The sequence below is a fragment of the Chrysemys picta genome, chromosome 12 (genome assembly GCF_011386835.1).
Source record: "Chrysemys picta bellii isolate R12L10 chromosome 12, ASM1138683v2, whole genome shotgun sequence".
In the NCBI taxonomy this organism is placed as follows: domain Eukaryota; kingdom Metazoa; phylum Chordata; order Testudines; family Emydidae; genus Chrysemys; species Chrysemys picta.
In genome coordinates this window covers 22,642,739-22,665,272 of record NC_088802.1, presented here as the reverse complement: position 1 = coordinate 22,665,272, position 22,534 = coordinate 22,642,739, and the positions used below count along the sequence as shown (strand labels likewise).

Here is a 22,534-nt window from a genome sequence, read left to right as displayed (position 1 = left end):
AGGGCAGCAAAGGGCTGATAGGATTGTGAGAATAAATAGTTGGCTAAGGGAGTGGTGCTATAAGGAGGGCTTTGGGATGTATGGCCACTGGGAGGCTTTCGGGGACAGACAGCTGTTCTCGCGGGATGGACTTCACCTGAGTAGGGAAGGAAATAGACTTCTGGGAGGGAAGCTGGCTCATCTTATCAAAAGAGCTTTAAACTAGGAAGTTTGGGGAGACGGTTGGGAGATGTACAGTTAATCTCCACGCCAGATTCCAACATTGAAATGGTGAGTGAGATAAGAGGAGATATAGCCGGGGAGATGAGATTGGACATAAGAAGGATAGGGGGGAAGGACACAAAGAGGCCTGTAACGTATAGTGTTACTAATGGGAGACAGGCTAAATGACATACATTAGGGTGCTTATACACCAATGCGAGAAGCCTAGGTAATAAAATGGAGGAATTGGAGCTCTTGGTCCGAGAATTGCAACCGGATATCGTAGGAATAACTGAAACATGGTGGAACGGCAGTCACGACTGGAATACAGGTATAGAGGGGTATGCGCTGTTTAGGAAAGACCGGAACAAAGGTAAGGGTGGCGGGGTGGCATTGTATGTCAATAGTGAGATAAGCTGAAAAGAAATAATAGTTGATGGAATAGATAACACGGAATCCGTCTGGGCAATACTCACACTGGGTAAAAGGACTACTAGAGCCTCCCCGGGGATAGTGCTTGGGGTGTGCTATAGACCGCCGGGATTGACCCAGGATATGGATAAAGAACTATTTAATGTGTTTAGAGAAGTAAATACTAATAGGAACTGTGTGATTATGGGGGACTTTAACTTCCCGGATATAGATTGGGGAACAAACGCTAGTAGCAATAATAGGGCTCAGATGTTCCTAGATGTGCTTGCTGATCATTTCCTTCATCAAGTGGTAGCCGAACCGACGAGGGGGGAGGCCATTTTAGATTTGATTTTGGTGACTAGTGAGGACCTCGTTGAGGAAGTGGTAGTAGGGGACAACTTGGGCTCCAGCGATCATGAGCTAATTCGCTTTAAACTAAACGGAAGGAGTAACAGAATTAAATCAAAGAGTAGGGTTTATAATTTTAAAAAGGCCAATTTTAACAAACTAAGGGGACTGGTAAGGGAAGTGGATTGGGCAAACGTATTAATGAATCTTAAGGCAGATAAAGCCTGGGATTACTTTAAGTTAAAGATGCATGAGCTGTCAGAAGCCTGTATCCCCAAAAAAGGAAAAAGATTACTAAGCAAGAGATTTAGACCGAGCTGGATGAGCGACCGACTCAAAGGGGCGATTAGGAAGAAACAGAAAGCGTACAAAGAGTGGAAGATGGGAGGGATCAGTAAGGAAACTTACCTTAGTGAAGTCAGAGAATGTAACGATAGAGTGAGAAAGGCCAAAAGCCGTGTGGAGTTGGACCTAGCGAGGGGAATTAAAAGCAATAGTAAGAGGTTTTACAGCCATATAAATAGGAAGAAAGCAAAGAAGGAAGAAGTAGGACCGCTGAAGACTATAGCCGGAGAGGAGATTAAAGATAATCTAGGCATGGCGCAATATCTCAACGAATATTTTGCATCGGTGTTTAATGAGGCCAATGAAGGTATTAGGGATACTAGCACCAGGACAGAGGGGCAAACAGAATGGGGGATTACCGTATCCGAGGTAGAAACAAAGCTCGAACGCCTTAATGGGGCTAAGTCAGGAGGACCGGACGATCTTCATCCGAGAATATTGAAAGAATTGGCGCGAGAAATAGCAGGCCCATTAGCGATAATATTTAATGAATCTGTAAACTCGGGGGTGGTTCCGTTAGACTGGAGAATAGCTAATGTGGTTCCTATTTTCAAGAAAGGGAAAAAAAGTGATCCGGGTAATCACAGGCCTGTTAGTTTAACATCTGTAGTGTGCAAGGTGCTGGAGAAAATTCTGAAAGAGAAACTAGTTGAGGACCTTGAGGTTAATGGTAAGTGCGATAAATTACAACATGGCTTTACGAAGGGCAGATCGTGCCAAACGAATCTGATCTCCTTCTTCGAGAAAGTAACGGACTTATTAGATAAGGGAAATGCGGTGGACCTAATATACCTGGATTTCAGTAAAGCGTTTGATACTGTACCCCATGAGGAATTATTGGTTAAGCTGGAAAAGATGGGGATCGATATGAAAATCCAGAGGTGGATAAGGAATTGGTTAATGGGCAGAATGCAGCGGGTCGTATTGAAGGGTGAACTGTCAGGTTGGAGGGAGGTTACCAGTGGAGTTCCTCAGGGTTCGGTTTTGGGACCCATTTTATTTAATCTATTTATAACTGACCTTGGAACCAATTGCAGGAGTGGACTGATAAAGTTTGCGGATGATACGAAGGTGGGAGGCGTTGCCAATTCGGAGGAGGATAGGGATATTCTGCAGTGAGACTTGAATGAGCTTGTGAATTGGAGTATCAGAAATAGGATGAAATGTAATAGTGAAAAGTGTAAGGTGATGCATTTAGGGATGACTAACAACAATTTTAGTTACAAGCTGGGGACGCATTGGTTAGAAGTAACGGAAGAGGAGAAGGACCTAGGGGTTCTGGTAGACCGGAGGATGACTATGAGTCGACAATGTGACGTGGCGGTGAAAAAAGCCAATATGGTCTTGGGATGCATTAGGCGAGGTATATCTAGTAGGGATAAGGAGGTGCTGCTTCCGTTATATAAGGCGCTGGTGAGACCTCATTTGGAGTACTGTGTGCAGTTCTGGTCTCCCATGTTTAAAAAAGATGAACTCAAATTGGAACAGGTGCAGAGAAGGGCCACTAGGATGATCAGAGGAATGGAAAACCTGTCATATGAAAGGAGACTAGAGGAGCTCGGGCTGTTTAGTCTGACAAAACGAAGGCTGAGGGGGGATATGATTGCTCTCTTTAAATATATCAGAGGGATAAATACAAGGAAGGGAGAGGAATTATTCCAGCTTAGTACTAATGTGGACACGAGAACGAATGGATATAAACTGGCAGTGGGGAAGTTTAGGCTTGAAATTAGACGAAGGTTTCTGACCGTCAGAGGGGTGAAATATTGGAACGGCCTTCCGAGGGAAACGGTGGGGGCGAGGGACCTGTCTGGTTTTAAGATTAAATTAGATAAGTTTATGAAGGGAATGGTTTAATGGTAAAACATATTAGCTGAGGAATACCGAGCAATAGCAGGTAAATAGTATAATGGCTAACAAGGGTCAGGCTGGAGACTCTTGCCTACATGCTTGGGGTCTTACTGATCGCCATATTTGGGGTCAGGAAGGAATTTTCCTCCAGGGTAGATTGGCTGAGGCCCTGGAGGTTTTTCGCCTTCCTCCGCAGCATGGGGCAGGGATCGCTAGCAGGAGGGTTCTCTGCCAATTGAAGTCAAAAAGACACAGCATTTGGGGACTTCATCAGCAGTGTCAAGGGAAGGGTAGGGAAGGTTTTGTGGCCTGCAGCATGCAGGGGTTCAGACCAGATGATCATAATGGTCCCTTCTGACCTTAAAGTCTATGAGTCTATGAGTAAAGTTCCATTAAGCCTCTCCACCAGGCCATTGGTTTGATGGTGGTAAGGGGTGGCAACAAAGAGATTCACCCCATGAGCTTCCCACAGGTTTTCCATGGTCCCTGCCAGGAAATTAGTTCCCAAATCTGTAAGGATGTCGGTTGGCCAACGTACTCTGGCAAAAATGTCTGCTAATGCCTGGCACACATTTTTAGCCCTGGTGTTGCTTAAGGGTACTGCTTCCGGCCATCGGGTAGCAAAATCAATGAAAGTCAGTATGTACTGCTTTCCTCTGGGTGTCTTCTTTGGGAAAGGACCCAGCATATCCACAGCTACTCGCTGAAATGGGACCTCAATTATGGGTAGTGGCTGGAGAGGGGCTTTGATCTGGTCTTGGGGCTTTCCCACTCGTTGGCACAACTCACAAGACCGGACATAATTAGCAACGTCCTTGCCCATTCCCTCCCAGTGGAAGGACTTCCCCAACCGGTCTTTCATTCTGTTCACCCCAGAATGGCCACTGGGATGATCATGGGCTAAGCTCAAGAGCTTTACCAGATATTTAGTGGGAACTACCAACTGTCTTTGAGGATGCCAGTCTTCCTGGTGCCCACCAGGAAGACTCTCCTTGTATAAAAGTCCTTGTTCTACAACAAACCGGGATCGGTTAGAAGAGCTGAGAGGTGGTGGGATGCTCCGTGCCGCCGCCCAAGCTTTCTGAAGGCTGTCATTTGCTTCCTGCTCAGCCTGGAACTGTTCCCTTGAAGCTGGAGACATCAGTTCCTCCTTGGACTGTGGACTGGGGCTTGGTCCCTCTGGAAGCGATGCAGGTGATGGGGCTGTTTCCGTTGACTGTGAACCACTGTCTGCTGGTGCACTATGTTGTATATCAGGCTCTGGCTGAGCCTCTTGGGTAGGGTTATCTGCTGCTTCTGTCAGTTCAGGCTTGCTGGTGCCCTCTGGCATTGGAGTTGTAGATGGGTTTGCAAATGCTGTACTCAGTGCTGGCAATGGTTTTGGCGCTGGATCCACTACGGCTGTTGCAGTCGTTGGCAGGGGATCTGGTTCCACCACCTTTGTCTGGGTCTCTGGTAACACTGACGGGGCCCTGGGTGACGGCTCAGGAACAGGGATGGGGTGAAAGCTTGCTTAGCCTGGCTGCGGGTGACTATTCCCACCCTCTTGTCTAGCTTCACATGGTTGGCCAAGTCTTCCCCCAGCAGCATGGGGATGGGATAATTGTCATAGACTGCAAAAGTCCACATTTCTGAGCAGCCCTTGTACTGGACATGCAACTTGGCTGTAGGCAAGGTTACAGAGTGTGACATGAAGGGTTGAATTGTCACCGGAGCCTCCGGGTTGATGAGTTTGGGGTCCACTAGGGATTGGTGGATAGTTGACACTTGTGCCCCAGTGTCCCTCCATGCGATAACCTTCTTTCCTCCCACTCTCAAGGTTTCCCTTCAGTCCGATTGTATGAGAGAGGCATCTGGGCCTGGGGATCTTTGGTGTGATTGTGGTGTAATGAACTGAAATCGGTTGGGGTTCTTGGGGCAATGGGTCTTTATATGTCCCAGTTCATTACATTTAAAACATCGACCTGCTAAGGTATCACCGGGGCGACGTTGGTTGGTGGAAACTGGTGTGGTGGGGTGAGAAGGCATCTGGGGTTTCCCTTGGGAGGTAGGTGGGGCCTTGGGTTGTCCCCGGTGGTAAGGTTTTGTTTCGGGTTGCCCCTTCTGATATTCGCTCCAACTGCTACTCGTTTTTTTCTTTTCTGCCACCTCCACCCATTTGGCTTCAATCTCCCCCGCCTCGGTTACAGTTTTGGGCTTCCCATCTAGGATGTACCTTTCTATTTCCTCAAGAACACCCACTAAAACCTGCTCCATTTGCATTAGGAAGGGCAACTCTTCTGTAGATTTAACATTTGCTCCTGATATCCAGGCATCACAATTTTTCCCAATGTGGTAGGCATGTCGGATAACTGACACATCTGGTTTCCACCTTAGGGCTCTGAACCGCCAACGGGCATGCTCGGGTGTTAGCCCCATTCGGATTCTGGCCTTGTTTTTAAAAAGTTCATAACTGTTCATGTGTTCCTTAGGCATTTCAGCCGCCACCTCTGCTAAGGGTCCACTGAGCTGCGGCCTCAGCTCTACCATGTACTGGTCTGTAGTGATGCTGTACCCAAGGCAGGCCCTTTCAAAATGTTCTTAAAAGGCCTCAGTATCATCGCCTGCCTTGTAGGTGGGGAATTTTCTGGGATGGGAAGTGGTACCTGGAGAGGGGTTGCTAGGGTTGGCTGGTATATCCGGCCTAGCCCTTGCTAATTCCAGTTCATGCTTCTTCTCTCTTTCCCTCTCCTCCACAGCTCTCTTGTGGGCAGCCTCCTCTGCCTAATTTCTAATTATTTTAGTTCCATCCGTCTCTTATGTTCGTTTTCTTTTTCTGTTGCTTCCAGTCTAGCCAGTTCTAGTTTGTTAGCTGCTTACTGGTAGTCATTTCCCTGCTTTCTTGAACTGGGCCACACCCCTCTGCAGTTCACTGAAACTGGGATGCACTCAGCTCAGGGCTGCCTTAAGTAACAGAGACTTTCTAACTAGCTATCCCAGAGAGGTAGAAAGAAAAAAAAATTCAGCTTGTAAATTCCTTTTGCCAGCTGTTTGCTCACTGCTTGAACCCTTCTCTTAACAAAGACCCTTGTTAAAAAAACCTTAACACCTCTGCATTCAGGCAAGGATAGATAAGATATGCATCTACCTTCAGCTCTGCTTTCCAAGCAGCTAGAAAGGAGAAAAAGAAATCTTACTGGCTTTTGGTTTAAAATGATCCCACCGCTCTGCCACCATGTCAAGGCTCCTTCCCCACTCTGAACTTTAGGATACAGATGTGGGGGCCTGCATGAAAACTTCTAAGCTTAACTACCAGCTTAGATTTGGTCCACTGCCACCACTCCCAATGTGCTAATTCCCTTCCCTGGGTAGCCTTGAGAGAATCTTCCCCAATTCCCTGGTGAATACAGATCCAAACTCCTTGGATCTTAAAACCAGGAGAAATTAACCATCCCCCCTCCTCTCTCCCACCAACTCCTGGTGGATCAAGATTCAACCCCCTTGGATCTAAAAAACAGGGAAAATCAATCAGGTTCTTGAAAAGAAGGCTTTTAATTAAAGAAAAAGGTAAAAATCATCTCTGTAAAATCAGGATGGAAAATAACATTACAGGGTAATCAAACTTAAGGAGCCCAGAGGACCCCCCCCTCTAGCCTTAGGTTCAAAGTTACAGCAAACAGAGGTAAACACTCTAGTAAAAGGTACATTTTCAAGTTGAGAAAACAAAGATAAAACTACCACACCTTGCCTGGCTGTACTTACATGTTTGAAATATGAGAGACTTGTTCAGAAAGATTTTGAGATCCTGGATTGATGTCTGGTCCCTCTTAGTCCCAAGAGCAAACTCTCCCCAAAACAAAGAGCACAAACCAAAACCTTCCCCTGACCAAGATTTGAAAGTATCTTGTCCCCTTATTGGTCCTTTGGGTCAGGTGTCCGCCAGGTTCCCTGAGCTTCTTAACCCTTTACAGGTAAAAGGATTTTGGAGTCTCTGGCCAGGAGGGATTTTATAGTATTGTACACAGGAGGGCTGTTACCCTTCCCTTTATAGTTATGACACTAGGTGTTTGCTGTTCAAAATTATTATCATTGGGAACCAAATCACACAATAGCATGATTGGAACATTAGAGGCTACAAATACACGTACAACATTAGCAGGTCTCAACAATTTATCAGGGGTTTGCCATTAATCCAGGGCATTTCTGTTGGTGTGGATTCTCTTTCCAATGGAAATCTATAGATAGAAACTACAGTGACAGCAGCCCAGTGGTTGGGAGTTAGGAACCCAAATCCTTTTGAAATGGGAGCTGGACGCTTAACTCTGTTAGCTCACTTAGAAAATCCTTTCTGCAGTCCTGAAGTCCTACAGTTCTCACTGGTGCCCAGCTCCCCTCCCTCTGCGCGAGTCCTGACATGCTCACAGTGGCTGAGCCAGCACTGCTGTGTTGGCACCACAGGAGTTCTGCTCGTTGCTAGGCGGTAGCCACTTCCTCTCACCATAGGTTATGTCATGCCCTGAGGAGAGCCCCTGCATGCAGCAGAGCTGTCCAAGACATCTGGGGCTGGCAGGACACTGTGTCCTGAGAACGAGCCCTCTTGGGATGTGCACTTGTTGCAGTGATTTTTTGGAACACTCATTGTAACAGGTCCCCACCCTTTGAATTGCTCTGTGCAGTTGGTGACAGCAGAGCAGCTGGTGCCTTGCAGGGCCACATGAAGAGTTCCTCTTCAGTGACCATTTGACAGATCCAATCCCAGAAATGCCTTCAGTTCTATGGGTCACCTGGCAAACCCCCAGCTGGGTCTGGACAGTCCCAGTGTCCCTGGCTTGTGAGTCTACCTCTTTGTTTGCCCATGTTCCCAGCCTCCAAGGGTCCTGTGAGCCTGGTGCTGGTGCTTTGCTGGAGCAGTTTCCAGCCAGGTTTAGCTCAGATAAGAGCTATAAAGCTATTCCCGGTGAAGTGTCCAGAGGTCACTGCTTGGGCCTGGCTGTTTACATCCAGCCTGTGTGAGTGTAATGAGGGTGGTTGGTTTGCAGGGGGTATGGTGGGAATGGAATTACCCGCAATTTCAAAGATAGCAGATTTCCCAGGCTTACGTCCCCACATAGGCTGCAGCAGAAGTTAGTATTTTTATTGACCAACCATTTATTTTGATAAAAAATGACTTTTTTAGAGATATAAAAATATGGTAAAAATTGTCTCCACTCTTCCTGGTGCCCAGTTGAAAAATCCATGATGGAAACATGACTATGGCCATCTCCCACCCTGGTCCTTCCACTTAGATGGACAACACTGAGTGCTGAGACTTTCAATGGGAGTTTTCAAATTAATTTTATTGGGGCACTGTGACAGGACCCCCGGGGTACAACCTTGAGCTGTGGGACTGCTGTGCCCCCTTACCTCTCCAGCCTAAGTTGTTTCTCATGATGCTTTAATAGGAGAAGCAGCAATCTCCTCTCCCTCTCCCCCCAGTCGCTGTTATCTCTCAGTCACAAGCATACACAGACACACTTGAATGCTCTTCAAGCTACTCATGAACTATACGGAGGCAGACATCAGCAAATCCCCCCAGTCTTGCACCCCAAGAAATATATCATCTTAAACTGCTTAAGACCTTCTCTTCAACAATGCAAGCTCATTAATTAGTTCACCACTTCATCAAAGGATAGTGGACATGCCCCAGCCTTTATAATCTGAGCAGATTCCCAAAGCATTTTAGACAAACTCACTGGGTAAGATTAAACATTAAAATAAGGTTATTAACAACAGAAAGATAGATTTTAAGTGATCATAAGTGTTAGGTAAATATCCCTGATTTTTATGTCTAAGAAAAAAGATACAAACACTTTCCAAATCCTGAACTTTATCAGACTCAGTAATATCTGAATCAAACAGCTTTTCACACCCCACTGGATGTTGCAGCCAGGTTACAGTTCTTAACACACAGGCTGAATTCCCTTCTCACCCTGGGACCAACCTCCCCAGTTCAAAGTCTTTGTCTTCCCAGTGTTCTTGTTGCCTTCAGAGTAGGTGGGGGAGGAGAGAGGTTGTCTCATGATGCCCCTGTCCCTAATTTTATACTCTCAAGTCATATCCCTGGAAAAAATACTGGGCCAGACATGTCCTGGTGGACCTTGATGAGTCACAGAGTTGAGCAATTCCCATTGTGTTGTGCTTGAGCAACTGCCTGTTACAAAATTCTTCTTTATAATTCCCCCGCTGGTGATGGTCGTTTAACGCTTGCCTGGGTGTGGGTTACCTTCTATGTTGTCACTGGAGAAGTAACAATGGGCGACTCCCAGACTCCTAATATATTTCAGTAACAAACATACAGCAAAACTGATAATGACATATACAATGAAAATATACATATTTTGACAGAAGAATGATTTTCAGCAGATCATGATACCTTACAAGGAATGCTTTGTATGAAATATCACAACCAAATACAAAAGATGAATATGGGGGGGTTACAGGATGCTATTTTGAGGTACAGTGCATCGCAGATTGATTGCTTCAACAACCAGACAGCTTCCAAAACCTCAGGCTATTTTATTATCTCAGAGTCTCTGCATGTTTTTGTGAAAGCCACATTTACTGACTGCTTTGCTCAAGGCTTCCTTGACCTCTCTCTTTCTCAGGCTGTAGATGAGGGGGTTTACCAGGGGAGTTACGACCGTGAAGCAAAGAGAGAGCACTTTCTTCAGATCTCTGATTGTATCACCTTTCGGTAGCATGTAGAAAATCATTATGGTTCCATAGAAAATTGTCACCACACTGAGGTGAGAGGAGCAGGTGGAAAAGGCCTTTTGTCTCCCGGTGGTGGAAGCGATTCTCAGGATGCTGGCAAGGATAAACACGTAGGACATCAGGGTTAGTAGGAAAGGAGGCAGGGTGAATACACAGGCTAGTATGAAATCCACCAATATGCTCAGGTGTGTATCACTGCAGGAGAGTTCCATCAGTGGGATGGGGTCACAATAGAAATGGTCAATTTCATTCGGGCCACAAAATGTTAACTGTGATAGGAATAATATAAGGAGTGCACTGGCCAAACAACCATTTAACCATGACCCAGCAGCCAGCTGGAGGCAAAATCTGTTATTCATAAGAGTTGAATAGTGCAGGGGTTTACATATCGCTAAATACCGATCATAAGACATTGCTGCTAGGAGATAGCATTCTGTAGCTGCCAGAGAACCAAAGAAATACAGTTGTGAGTAGCAGCCCCTGAATGAAATGGTTTTGTCCCCAGTCAGGAGACTGGCCAGCATCCTGGGCAGGAGGGTGGAGGTGTAGCAGGTCTCCAAGCAGGACAAATTCCCCAGGAAGAAGTACATGGGGTTGTGAAGGTGCTGATCAGCCATAACTAGTGCAATGATGAGCATGTTCCCGGCCACGGTTGCCATGTAGATCACTAGGAACATCAGGAAGAGAAGAATTTGCAGGTCAGGGAGTTCCCCGAATGCCAGGAGGATAAATTCTGTGACAGCCGTTTGGTTTCTCCAGTTTCTGTCTGCCATGGGTTCAGTCTAGGAACAATAAAGAAAACTGTGCAATTGAATTGGAAGAACAAAGAGCTGAAAGGTAATCTAGTGTCATGAATTAATTCCATAAATATTCAGAAACTCCCTGCCCTCTCCTGGTCACTAGCTGAGGACATGTCACAAAACATGGATCTCAAGCTCCATCTCTGTGAAATGGTGCTATGAACGTTGACTGGCACTGCTGTGGGAACATGAGGCTAAAACTGCTAATATTCACCTGAAGAGGTCTGTGTAGCTCAAAAGCTTCTCTCCTCCATCAACAGGAGTTAGTGCAATATAAGATATTACAACACCACCTTGTCCATCTAATATTCACAAAACACATTCATGCCCCTGTTTGGTGGTCAGGAAGGAAGATGGTGCTCACCTGTAACCACAGCACATCTCAAGCTTGAAGCGACGAGTCTTATTTCTCAGGACTTGGCCACCAGGACGTCGGTTCGTCAGCTAAGGTTCTTGTCTCTCCTCTTTCTGCAGAAACTGGATTTTCTCATTGAAGAGACCTTCAGTTACCTGAAGGAATGAGCAGGTGCATTTGATCTACCTTTGGAAAATGAGCTTCCCCTTCGATTTACAAAGCGTAAATGCTGCCTCATATTTGTATTCAGTCGTCACGCTTTTTAATATGGTCCCACTTCAGTGGTTCTCCCACTTGGTTCATTTTATATCTCCAAAGCTTTGTAGCTAACAATGCCCAATGGGACTTGTACAGCATGACTTCTATAATTGTAACTTTTTTTTAAGTCTAATGAACCTATGTGTCAAATATTTGAGATCATGAACAAACACCAGGTTAAATTTTTGGAAAATGCCTATCCAATGTGATGGCCTGTTATAAGGGCAGCTATTTTCAGAAATGCCCACTAGATTGCAGCATATATTGAATATTATTAAAGGGGTGGTGTAAGTACATTATATCACCCTTACAACATGCTTTCACTTAGGGAAGAAAAACTAAATGCACAAATACAGAATGGGGGATAACTGGCTTGGCAGGAGCCCTGCTGAGAGGTATCTGGGAGTTGTGGTGGATCACAAGCTCAACAGGTGTCAGCAATGCAATGCTGTTGCAAAAAAAGGAAATGCAATTTTAGGTTTCATAAACAGAGGCATAACATGCAAGTCTTGTGAGGTGATAGTACCGTTCTGCTCAGCTCTGGTTAGGCCTCAGCTGGAGACTGTGTCCAATTTTGGTCACCAGTGTATAGAAAGGATGTAGAGAAACTGCAGAGGATCCAAAGGCAAGCAACAAAGATATTCAAAGGGATGGAATGCGAGCCATATGAGGGAAGGCTGAAGGAACTCGGTATGTTTACTTTAGAAAAGAAGAGGTTAAGGGGGGACATGATAGCGGTCTTCAAATACTTGAAAGACTGCCATAAAAAAGGAGAGATTTTGTTCTCTCTTGGACAGAGAGCAGGACCAGGCAAAGGGTTCAAATTGCAGCATAGGCAGACTTAGAAAGTTTTTCCTGAGATTTAATCTAACTGTAAGGACAGTGGGATAATGGAACAGATCGCCTAGGGAAGTCGTGGATTCTCCTTCTCTGGAAGTTTTCAAAAGGTTTTGGATGGCTGAGACTCAACAAATCCTGCATCTTGGCAGGGGGTTAGACTAGAAGACCCTTACAGTCCCTTCTAACCCAATGGCTGTATGCTACCACCTAGTGGCCATTTTATAGTATAACTTTCCCATTATTTTATTGGCGAGTGAAATCTATTGGTCACTAGTCAGTATTTCTGACCGCCCCCCCCCTTTCATTTCCTCTACTCTGCTGGCATCTAATGTCAATTTCCCAGCATGACAGCTTGTTACTCAGCTCTCCTCTAGAACCTTATTAAAGTGAGAGACGTTTTCCATGCTCTCTCTCTTCAACCTCCATCTACAACCCACCACCACCAAGGGACTGAATCACTGATCAAAGGCAAGAGCCTGGCTGAAAGGCAACCAGTTAGCCTGTGGTGAGACGCATCTAAGTTGTAAGGGTACTAAGTGTTAAGATTACTTTAGAATGTGTTTTGCTTTTATTTCTTTTGGTAATTTCTCTGAAATTTTTGCCTATCACTTATAATCACTTAAAATCTATCTTTTGTAGCCAATAAACTTACTTTTATGTTTATCCTCACCAGTGAGTTTTTCTGAAGCGTTTGGTAGATCTCCTCAGGTGGCAAAGGCTGTGCATGTCCACTTTCCCTTGAAGTAAGTGGTGAATCAATTAATAAATTGGTATTGTTCTGTCCAAGATGGTATATCTCTGAGTTAGAAGGCTAGGAGCTGGTGGGATCTGGTTGGTATCCTTCTCTGTGAGATTTATGAGTGGCTCTGGGAGCATTCATGCAATCTAACTGGGTGTGGGGCTCCACCTGCTGCTGGACTGAGTGATAACAGCACCTGGAGGGGTTTGCTTCTTGTCACTAGCAGAGCATTGTGACAGACACCCCAGGCTAGTGTGTTCAGGGGGAGAGCAGGTCTCACAGTTCCAGGTTGTACCCTGGGAAACCACCCAGACCGTCAAAGTTTCCTATTGGAGGAGAATCCAGTGATGTGGCCTCTTAGTGTAACTCATTTGTTTACACTATATACACCAGTCTTGGAACAGAGGTGGCCACAGACAACAAGCTTTGTCTCCCCTCTTTTACGGATCTTTGCCCGTATGACAGGAGCAGGACTAGTGTGCAAGGATCTTTCTCCCACACAATATTTTCAGACTAGGACACTAAAGGTGAAAGCTGGGTCATCACCAGTGAGTGGGAGCTGGGCAAGGCAGGGTACTTCTCTGCATGACCTCTCTGACAAGTGTCGCTGTGCTTCTTTCTAATGCTATTGCATCATGTGTTTACATATTTTTGATGCAACAACCTACTGGGCTGTATCCTAATAGCTATTGTAATAGCTTCTCTATAGTTCCAGTGTTATTCCTGGGATGTGCCCTATGGGTTGCCTGAGTATTCTGTGTGTTGGATTCTCATTTCTGAGAGGTTCCTGCCTCTGCCAAAGGAACAGAAAATAAATTGTTTGAAATGGGAAAGAAAATGTCCAGCCTTCTCTGTCCTGAGGCTACTGGGATTATGCACAGTGACCACTTTTTGGGGCAATCCTTTTTAAAAGTAAACTTCTTAGGTTTTCAGATGTCTTTTATTTGTCCAATGTTCATGCCAAGCAGCACTGAGGAATTCTCAAAACTTTACCTGCAAAAGTGCCAGTGAGATTGTAGAGATGACAGTTTGGAAGGGTTTTCCATAAATGTGTCCTTTTATAACAGCTTTTTTTGAGCCCCTGCGTGGTGACAGAATGGGAACTGGATATTTGGAGGATGTCTAAGTAGTCTCCCCTATCCCTGGCATTACTGACTGACGAGATAAGGAGAAAGACAATGTATTCGAAGTCACATCCTAATTGAAATACCTGAGCAGGTGAAAAGCAGCCCTATGTACAGAGTAGCTACACAGGAGTTGTTCTAAGGTAAGTAACCTGTGGGCATGTCATGGTCATTATTAAACGGCAAAGCATCACTGTTTGCAATGTTAGGGATTGGATATTTACATGGATATCAGTAATGTCCAGAGATATCATAATTAATGAAAACCAACATTCTGGAAGGGATATTAAACCTCATGCTTCAGGGCTTGAGCCAATCTCTAAGTATCAGAGACCAAAGTGAGAGCTATATGGGGAGCAGATTATTCCACCTCTACCTCCTATGGGATTCTTCCATCTTCCTCTTAAACATCTGGTTATGGCCTCTGTGAGACAGGATATTAGTCTAGATGGACCTGGTGTCTGATCCAGTCTGGCAATTCCTATGAAAAGAGAATAGTTAAATCTGGGGTCATTCTGCTCAAAACACAGACCAGTATCTGAGTTCTGGAATATTTGAATAAGATACTAGTTGAAGAGGGCACATTTGACAGGATCTATTTCCATCCACTAGAGGGCAGTTCCCCCCCACACACACATTTCCTTAAATTATTTTTATATTGTCTCCATACACTTGCTTTCCAGAAGTTGGTATATAAGCACGAAGTTCTCATTTTTGTAACCCAAGTTTTCTCGTATGAACCAAAAAAATTATTGTTTCAGATTTTCAGCAACAAACCATTTGATTTATTTATTATTAATTTGGTTGCAAAATAGATTGGGAAAACATTATTCTCAACCCATTTTGGGGTTGGTTTGTTTGTTTTTATGATGATGGTGTTTGTACTTTTTAATAAGGGTCCCACTTCAACCTAGCTTTTAGCTGACTAATTTTGTGTCTCCAAATCTTTGTTGCAAACGTTGCCCAATGTGACGTATCGATTCTTTATGTAACCCTTCTGCCAGTTGGAGTCGGCAGCAACAGGGGCCGGGTTCAATATCTAAGGGATCCTTTCCAACAATACAACACAAAACTGGATCCAGCCCCAACCCAGTAACCTGAGACAATTTCACACTACCCATTGGGCACCTCTAGAGGCAACAGTTTCCCTCTCACAAGCAGAGAGTCTGAGAGCGGAAAAGAAAGTTTTAATAAAAAGGGGGAAAGTAACCCGGCATTAACTTGGGAAAACGCTGAAAGCAGGATTCATAACATAAAATCATGAGCAAAACACCTAACCCAGAGTACGTTGGGCAGTGTCCTTGTGCCTCAGGTTCTTAAGTCCAGCAACCATGGCTATTCTTCCGGTTGATCCCTTTTAGCCAAACGCAAACAGCCCAGCATGCCTGGGATCTAATGTGTTGGGGCTCACCAATAAGAGGGGATTAATGGTCCCTTACAAAACATCCCCCATTTCAACCATGAATGATATCACTCTCCTGAGACTGAAACAGAAGGATAAAGACGGAATGTTGCATGAATGTGATCAAAACCCAGGACCATCCGTTGCCATGGCTTTGGGCTGCAATGATTCCAGACTACTTGCTACTGGCTTGGTGTGGTAAAGTGTACTACCATGGAGGACAAAATAAGGCATCCCTCCCCAGAAACCTTCTTCAAAGGCTTTCAGAGTACCTCCAGAAGAGCTTCATGGAGATGTCCCTGGAGGATTCCCACTCCAGCCCCAGACACGTTAATAGACTTTTCCATTAGCTGTATGTACTGGCCGCGAATGCATCCCAATTGTTCAGGGCAAATCAAACATTAAACAGAATTGCTTTTAACCCCCGTAGAGTCATGACAAATGTGCACTCACCAGAGGTGCCTTGTCCGCCTTCAGGGTCCGGGAACAATAGGCCCTGGGAGTGTATTGGCTCCAGGCTAAGGAAAAGGTCCTGGCTGCCGGGGAGAACAGATTATCTGCTTGCCTGCTGCGCATTCTCCTCATCCTTCTCCTCTTCCTCATCCACAAAATCCTCCTCCATGTTGTGTGAGGTTTACACCTTGCAGGTGTCCACGGAGAGTGTTGGGGTACTGGTAGGGTCCCCCTCTAGAATGGCATGCAGCTGATCATTGGTATCCATGTAGACCAGCCTCTGCCATATCACAGCAATGACTACTATAACAGCCCATTTCTCTGGTAACCAAGAACTGATATGACAGATCAGACCCTTTCCTTATCTACTATCATATCCCATCTAGTGACAAACTGAAGTTTAACAATAATGCTTAAATGCAGCATTCACTTCTGGCAATGGCAAGAATCATGCCATGTCTTAGGAGTCAAAATGAATAAACAGATCAACTAAAATCTTGGTCTGAGATTTTTCAATGCAGTCTAGTGTCCTTAGGCACGGATCTTGTGTTAACTATGTAGCAGTATTAAACTACAGCTTGTTTTGTCTATGTTGGGTCCCCGGAGGCGGTGAAGCCAAGAGGCCTGCCCTAGAGAATTAAAAGTTACAGCATATCCCATCTGGGTCAGTCCCAGAGCGCAGAGCCCTCTGACCCCCCCTGTAGTCCCAGTCCAGAAGCTTCTCCCTGCCTCCAACATCGCACACTTAAGAACTCCCCCTGGCCCCTCCCTAGTCTTTTGTCCTCCAGCTGGTTACACCCAGCTGGATTCCTGTGGAGGTTGATCCATCTATGGTCATTTTTTGCTAGGTGCCAAATGTCCGGGCAATTGTAGTGGCCATTGTCTTCTGGGAATCTCCATGGGCATGGACACCCAGGTCCCAGGCAGCTGGGCGTCAGTCATGCCTGTGTCTCTGAGATTCTGCAAAGAGTAAACAGCCCTTTCTCCCACCTAATTAAATATGCACCACATAGGGGAAACTGAGGCACACACCATATTCATATGAAACATTATGAAAAATTCCCACTTCGTCGCACACCCATTGTGTTTTATTTGTAATAGACTGGCTGAATTTGATTACAAGACTTTATTATCTAACTCTGGGTCTACACTACCTGCCTGAATTGGGGGTTAGAAATCGACCTCTCTGGTATCGATTTATCGCATCCCATCAGGACGCGACAATCGATCTCCGAATCGATGCTCTTACTCAACCAGCGGAGGTGGGAGTAAACGCCGTCGACGGGAAGCCGCAGAGGTCGATTTTGCCGCCGTCCCTACAGCGGGGTAAGTCGGCTGCGATACGTCGAATTCAGCTACGCTATTCGCGTAGCTGAATTTGTGTATCTTAAATCGACCCCCCCCGTAGTGAAGATGTAGCCTAACATAGAGAAACAACGAACAGGGGATATATACAGGGATTTACTTTGATGGGTAGTGGATGTCAGCATTCATCTGTGTATTTTCAGACACTGTGCTGCCTTCTCACATAGGGTGAACTGCCAACACAATGGAGAAAAATACGATAATACAGCCTGTATCAGTGCTGAACATGAGAGAGTGACAGAGCTGTCCACAGTGACACTTTCCTATAAGTTGTGTTACATGGACACAGTGGGGGACCACAAAAGCTGTCTCAGTAACTCTATACAGATCATCTCCAATTCTTTTTTCACCTTAGTGCTGAGATGTTTTCAATGGCACTTTTCAACTTAATTTTGCTTAAATCACCCAGGCAGCTTTGAAAACCTCAGGCTAAGATATTATCTCAGAATCTCTGCATGTTTTTTTGGTGAAAGCTACATTTACTGACTGCTTTGCTCATTGCTTCCTTGACCTCTCTGTTTCTCAGGCTGTAGATGAGGGGGTTTGCCAGGGGAGTCAGGACAGTGTAGCAAAGAGAGAACACTTTGTTCAGGTCTCTCAGTGTATCGTGTTTCGGCAGCATGTACACAATCATTATTGTTCCATAGAAAATTGTCACCACAATGAGGTGAGAGGAGCAGGTGGAAAATGCCTTCTGTCTCCGGGTGGTGGAAGGGATTCTCAGGATGGTGGTGATGACACACACATAGGATGTCAGGGTTAGTAGGAATGGAGGCAGAGTGAATACAAAGGCGAGAATGAAATCTAGCAATATGATCAGGTGTGTGTCACTGCAGGAGAGTTTTATCAATGGGATGGATTCACAATAGAAATGGTCAATTTCATTCACGGCGCAGAATATTAATGGTGACATGAATAATATAAAGATGGCAGTAGCCAAACAACCATTTAACCATGAGCCAGCAGCCAATTGGAGGCAAAAACTATTATTCATAAGAGTTGAAAAGTGCAGGGGTTTACATATTGCTAAATACCTATCATAAGACATTGCTGCTAGGAGATAGCATTCTGTACATGCCAGAGAATCAAAGAAATACAGTTGTGACAAGAAGCCACTAAATGAGATGGTTTTGCCACTAGTCAGGAGACTGACCAGCATCCTGGGCAGGACGGTGGAGGTGTAGCAGGTCTCCAAGCAGGACAAGTTCCCCAGGAAGAAGTACATGTGGAAGTGAAGGTGCTGATCAGCCACAACTAGTGCAATGATGAGGATGTTCCCAGCCACGACTGTGATGTAGATCACTAGGAACATCAGGAAGAGAAGAATTTGCAGGTCAGGGAGATCCCCAAATTCCTGATGGCAGTTTGATTTCTCCTGGCTGTGTCTGCCATGGGTTGAGTCTAGGTATGGCAATCCCTTTTCTGTTTTGGATGAGAATTCCCTGTGTTAACTATGTATCAGTATTAAACTACAGCTTCTTTTGTCGGTGGGTGTTAGGAGGGTTGCAAATCTTCCTAGTTTTGCCCCTTACCTGTGGAGTGACTCATCACTCCTGAATGGTTGTGGGCTGATAAAACAGGAATGAGAACGGGACTGGTGAAGAAAGATGCCCCTGAACTCAGAGTCTAGAAACAATCTGGAATGTGCTACCCTGTGATCCACCCCATAGGGACTCAGTCCTGTGTTCCATAAGGACTAACACGTCCCACTGAAGAACCTCAATATTATCTACACTCTAAAGGCCTTCTCAGGTCTGGGGGCGGGTAGGGGTGAGGTGTTCAGAGAAGAGTGGCAAGAATGATTTAGATAGGAAAAACTACAATCTTAAGAGAGATTGTAAAGATCAGGATTGTTACCTTAGAAAGGAGAGGGACAAAAGGGAACATGATAAATAATGATCTGGAGAAGGCAGAATGTGGAACTTCTGTTTTCCCTGCCCCTTAGTGCAAGAACAAGGGGGACATACAATGAAATTAAAAGGTGGGAAACTTAAAATGTATAAAATGAAATACTTGTTCACACAGCGTGTAATTAAAGTGTGGCATTCACTGTGATGCTGGCAGACCAGGTGCCAGTTCCTGCCAAGGTCTCCCTATCTCAGTGGGATACTGACAGATACACAGCTGCAATCAGAGAGAAGCCTTTATTACCTTTTGAAACCTCAGACTGAGACTCATTCACGGGTCTGTCTTCTAGCTTTAATCTTGTAAATAACTCTCATTTCCTTTTCCTATTTAAGAAATCTTCATATAGTTCACTACAGCATTGGCTACAAGCGTCGTCTTTGGTGTGGGACCTAAAGCACAATTGACCTGGGGGAAGTTGGGAGTAACCTGAATATTGCTGTGATTCGTGGAGTAAGGGGCCGTATACCACAGATACGGTCACCTGTGTGGCAGGACAGACTGGCAGAGCCAAGGGGACTGTCGGTGACTGTCAGGGCTGTTAAACTGCCTAAGGAGTTTGCACTTGGTTCAGTTGGTTGGTGAAATCTAAGTTTAGACCTGACAACCAATGAAGGGTTTGTGCCCTGGTTTGTAACTGTCAGCCCTGAGTTTGGTACTCACATTCTTGCATCTCCATTGGGAGCATCACACTCACTGCCACAGGAAGTCATTGATATGAAGGATTTAATTGGATTCCAGAAGAGATTGATATCAATATCCAGATATCAATATCCAGAGTTATCATAATTAATGGCAACAACAGTTTTGGAATGGATATTAAGACTCATATTTGGGGGGTTAAGCCAATCTCTAACTATTGTAGTCCAACATGACACGTTGGGGGAGATCATCCCAGAACTGCTACTGCAGTGTTCTGACATTTTCCTCTGAAACATCTAGTACTAACAATTCTCGGAGAACGATACTGGACAAGATGGCCATTGGGTCTGATCTAATCTGGCAGTTCTTATATTATTACGTTCTCGTAAAGTCATACAGAGAAACCCCAAATTCCAATTAGTTCAAGAAGCTACACTCTTTATACTTCAGTCTCTGATAGGCTGTTACCTGAAAAAAAGTTGACCTGGCATAGATAACTTTGTAACACTTTTTGGTGAAGATCGATACAAGAAATCATTTGAGAGGAAGTTGTCAAACTAGGGGATCTGGACATTAATTCTAATAGGAGATTAGGACACCCAATTCCTAGGTGGTTTTGCAAATCTTAATCTTAGCCCTTCTGCAATGTCTATATCTTGTTTATTCCCTGATGTTTCAGTGGACCCTTGGATTCTCTTGCAACCTGCCTGAATCAGATATAGTGAAATAGTTTTTGTCATTTACTTTTAACTAAGACCATTTATTCTTGAAATTCCCTCTTATGCTCCTAATTTCATTCTTAAAGTTTACCCACCTCACATGCCATTTGAATGTTCCTTTCTGTCAGCTTAACTTAGTTTTGATTTCCATTATTCTATTCCAGGCTTCACCCTAGTTATCCTGAGCCAAATCGCCAGCTGGTATCAATCAGCCGTAGCTTCCCTGGAGTCAATGGGCCAGATCCCCAGGTGAGGACCTTTCACAAGACGTATATCAATTTCCCCATTGTTAAATGGTGCTATTAACACCGACTGGCACTGCTGTGGGAAGGTGAGTCTAAAACTGCTAATATTAGAGAGACAAGATGGGTGAGGTGATATCTTTTCTTAGACCAACTTCTGCTGGTGAGAGAGACAAGCTTTCGAATTGAGCTCTGTGTGGCTCGAAAGCTTGTCTCTCTCACCAGCAGAAGTTGGTCTAATAAAAGATATCACCTCACCCATCTTGTCTCTCTAATATTGTGGGTCAAGACGGCTACAATAACACTGCATACAATATTCACAAAGCACTTTTATGCCCCTGTTTGGAAGGTGGTATAGAAACGCAGTCAGGAAGAGAGTGCTCAACTGTAACCACATGATGGCTCAAGCGTCAAGCGATGAGCTCTTATTTCTCAGGGTTTGGCAGTTAGGACTCAGTTTCCACCGCTGAGGTTTTTAGGTCTCATCATTCAATAGAAACTGGTTCTTCTCAGCAATGACACCTGCATCTACCTGAATGGACGAGCAGCTGCTGTGATCTGCCTTAGAGCATGCTCTGCCCCCTCTATTTACGAAGTGCAGAGTCCTCATATTTGTATCCTTCTCCATGGAAGGCTGCGTCTCCCTTGATTCCACCTCTGAAGGGGCTGAGCCTGGGGAGTTAGCATTGTGTTTTCTGTGCAGAAAGTGCAAACAACTGTCCCAATGCAACCAACCTCCCACGCCCAGAGGAATCGCCTTTCTGCTACCAGCTGTATGAGCTCATTGCGCTACATGGCTGAAATATAATGCAGCACCCATGCAGTGCCTGGCCATACAGAGACTGACTCTACTCAGCAATCTTTACTCATGTCAATTGTCCCGGTGCCTTTTCAGGAGAAGAGGAGAGCCTGGTATAAGGGTCCTGGTATGAGACCTAAGGACTGAACTAAAGTACTTAGGCCCGGCTGATATAAAACAAAGTTAGGAAAATCAGGCTGTGAGCAGAAGTCAGGCCCTGTTACAAAACATGTCTTCTTGGAAATTCCCAGAACTTGGCAGGAACAGGGCTGGTGTTGCAAAAATGCAAACATTCCTAAGAAGTGCTAGGCACAGGACACTCATGTAATCTCATTCCAGAAGTGTAGTACCAGAACACCCCCATACCAAGTATGGTGTAAACACACTCCCCGAAGATAACAGGGACACACTGATGCCTCCTAAAGATAAGGTCAGGATAACAGGATGATGGATAGAGATGTTTTGATTGCATCAACAGATACAAGGTATAGTGGTAACTAGCCACATCAGAGGGGCAATAGGTAACTTGTTTGCATCAGTGTATAAAAGAGAGGTCAGAGAGGGAGTGTCTTGGTCTGGCTGAGGTGGGAGCGGAGAGTCCCTCTGCTCACTGTGCCGAGTCCATTGTAATGGGCATACATGTGTTAGTGTACCTGTAACATATATAGGATGCAAAGACTGTGCTTCATTGACAATAAATTTGGTCAAACGGCTTCGCCACTGAACTGAGTCTGTGGTCTTCTTGGGCAGTTTGATCAGCGTCTGCAGGGCGATCTATCTGCGCAGAGCTGGTGCAGTACACAGAGAGAACACACACAGCCGTCAAGTGACAACAGCCTTCAATGGAAGAATTGCATGAGTAACAATGGCTAACATGACTCAGGCTTACCTGATTGGGAGCTGAAGCCACACAGTTTAACAAACAAACAGGAAACTGAATGTAAAGTAAATTTAATCCATAATTTGCAAATGAAAGATTTGGATGAAAGAATCTCTCTCA

The 22,534-nt window shown here is 45.0% G+C and overlaps 2 protein-coding genes across 2 annotated transcripts; both read right to left on the bottom strand.

The window, feature by feature from the left end:
- Positions 1-9,701: 9,701 nt before the first annotated feature.
- Positions 9,702-10,664, bottom strand: LOC135974638 (olfactory receptor 6N1-like). Its single transcript, XM_065563058.1, has one exon. It carries the CDS (start codon positions 10,662-10,664, stop codon positions 9,702-9,704), a length of 963 nt encoding a protein of 320 aa, XP_065419130.1.
- Positions 10,665-17,669: 7,005 nt separating this feature from the next.
- Positions 17,670-18,539, bottom strand: LOC135974550 (olfactory receptor 6B1-like). The gene has a single exon (XM_065562961.1). It carries the CDS (start codon positions 18,537-18,539, stop codon positions 17,670-17,672), a length of 870 nt encoding a protein of 289 aa, XP_065419033.1.
- Positions 18,540-22,534: the final 3,995 nt, after the last annotated feature.

Excerpts from the sequence above, each read along its gene's own strand:
- LOC135974638 (XM_065563058.1), bottom strand. The coding sequence starts at position 10,664 with ATGGCAGACAGAAACTGGAGAAACCAAACGGCTGTCACAGAATTTATC.
- LOC135974550 (XM_065562961.1), bottom strand. The coding sequence starts at position 18,539 with ATGTTCCTAGTGATCTACATCACAGTCGTGGCTGGGAACATCCTCATC.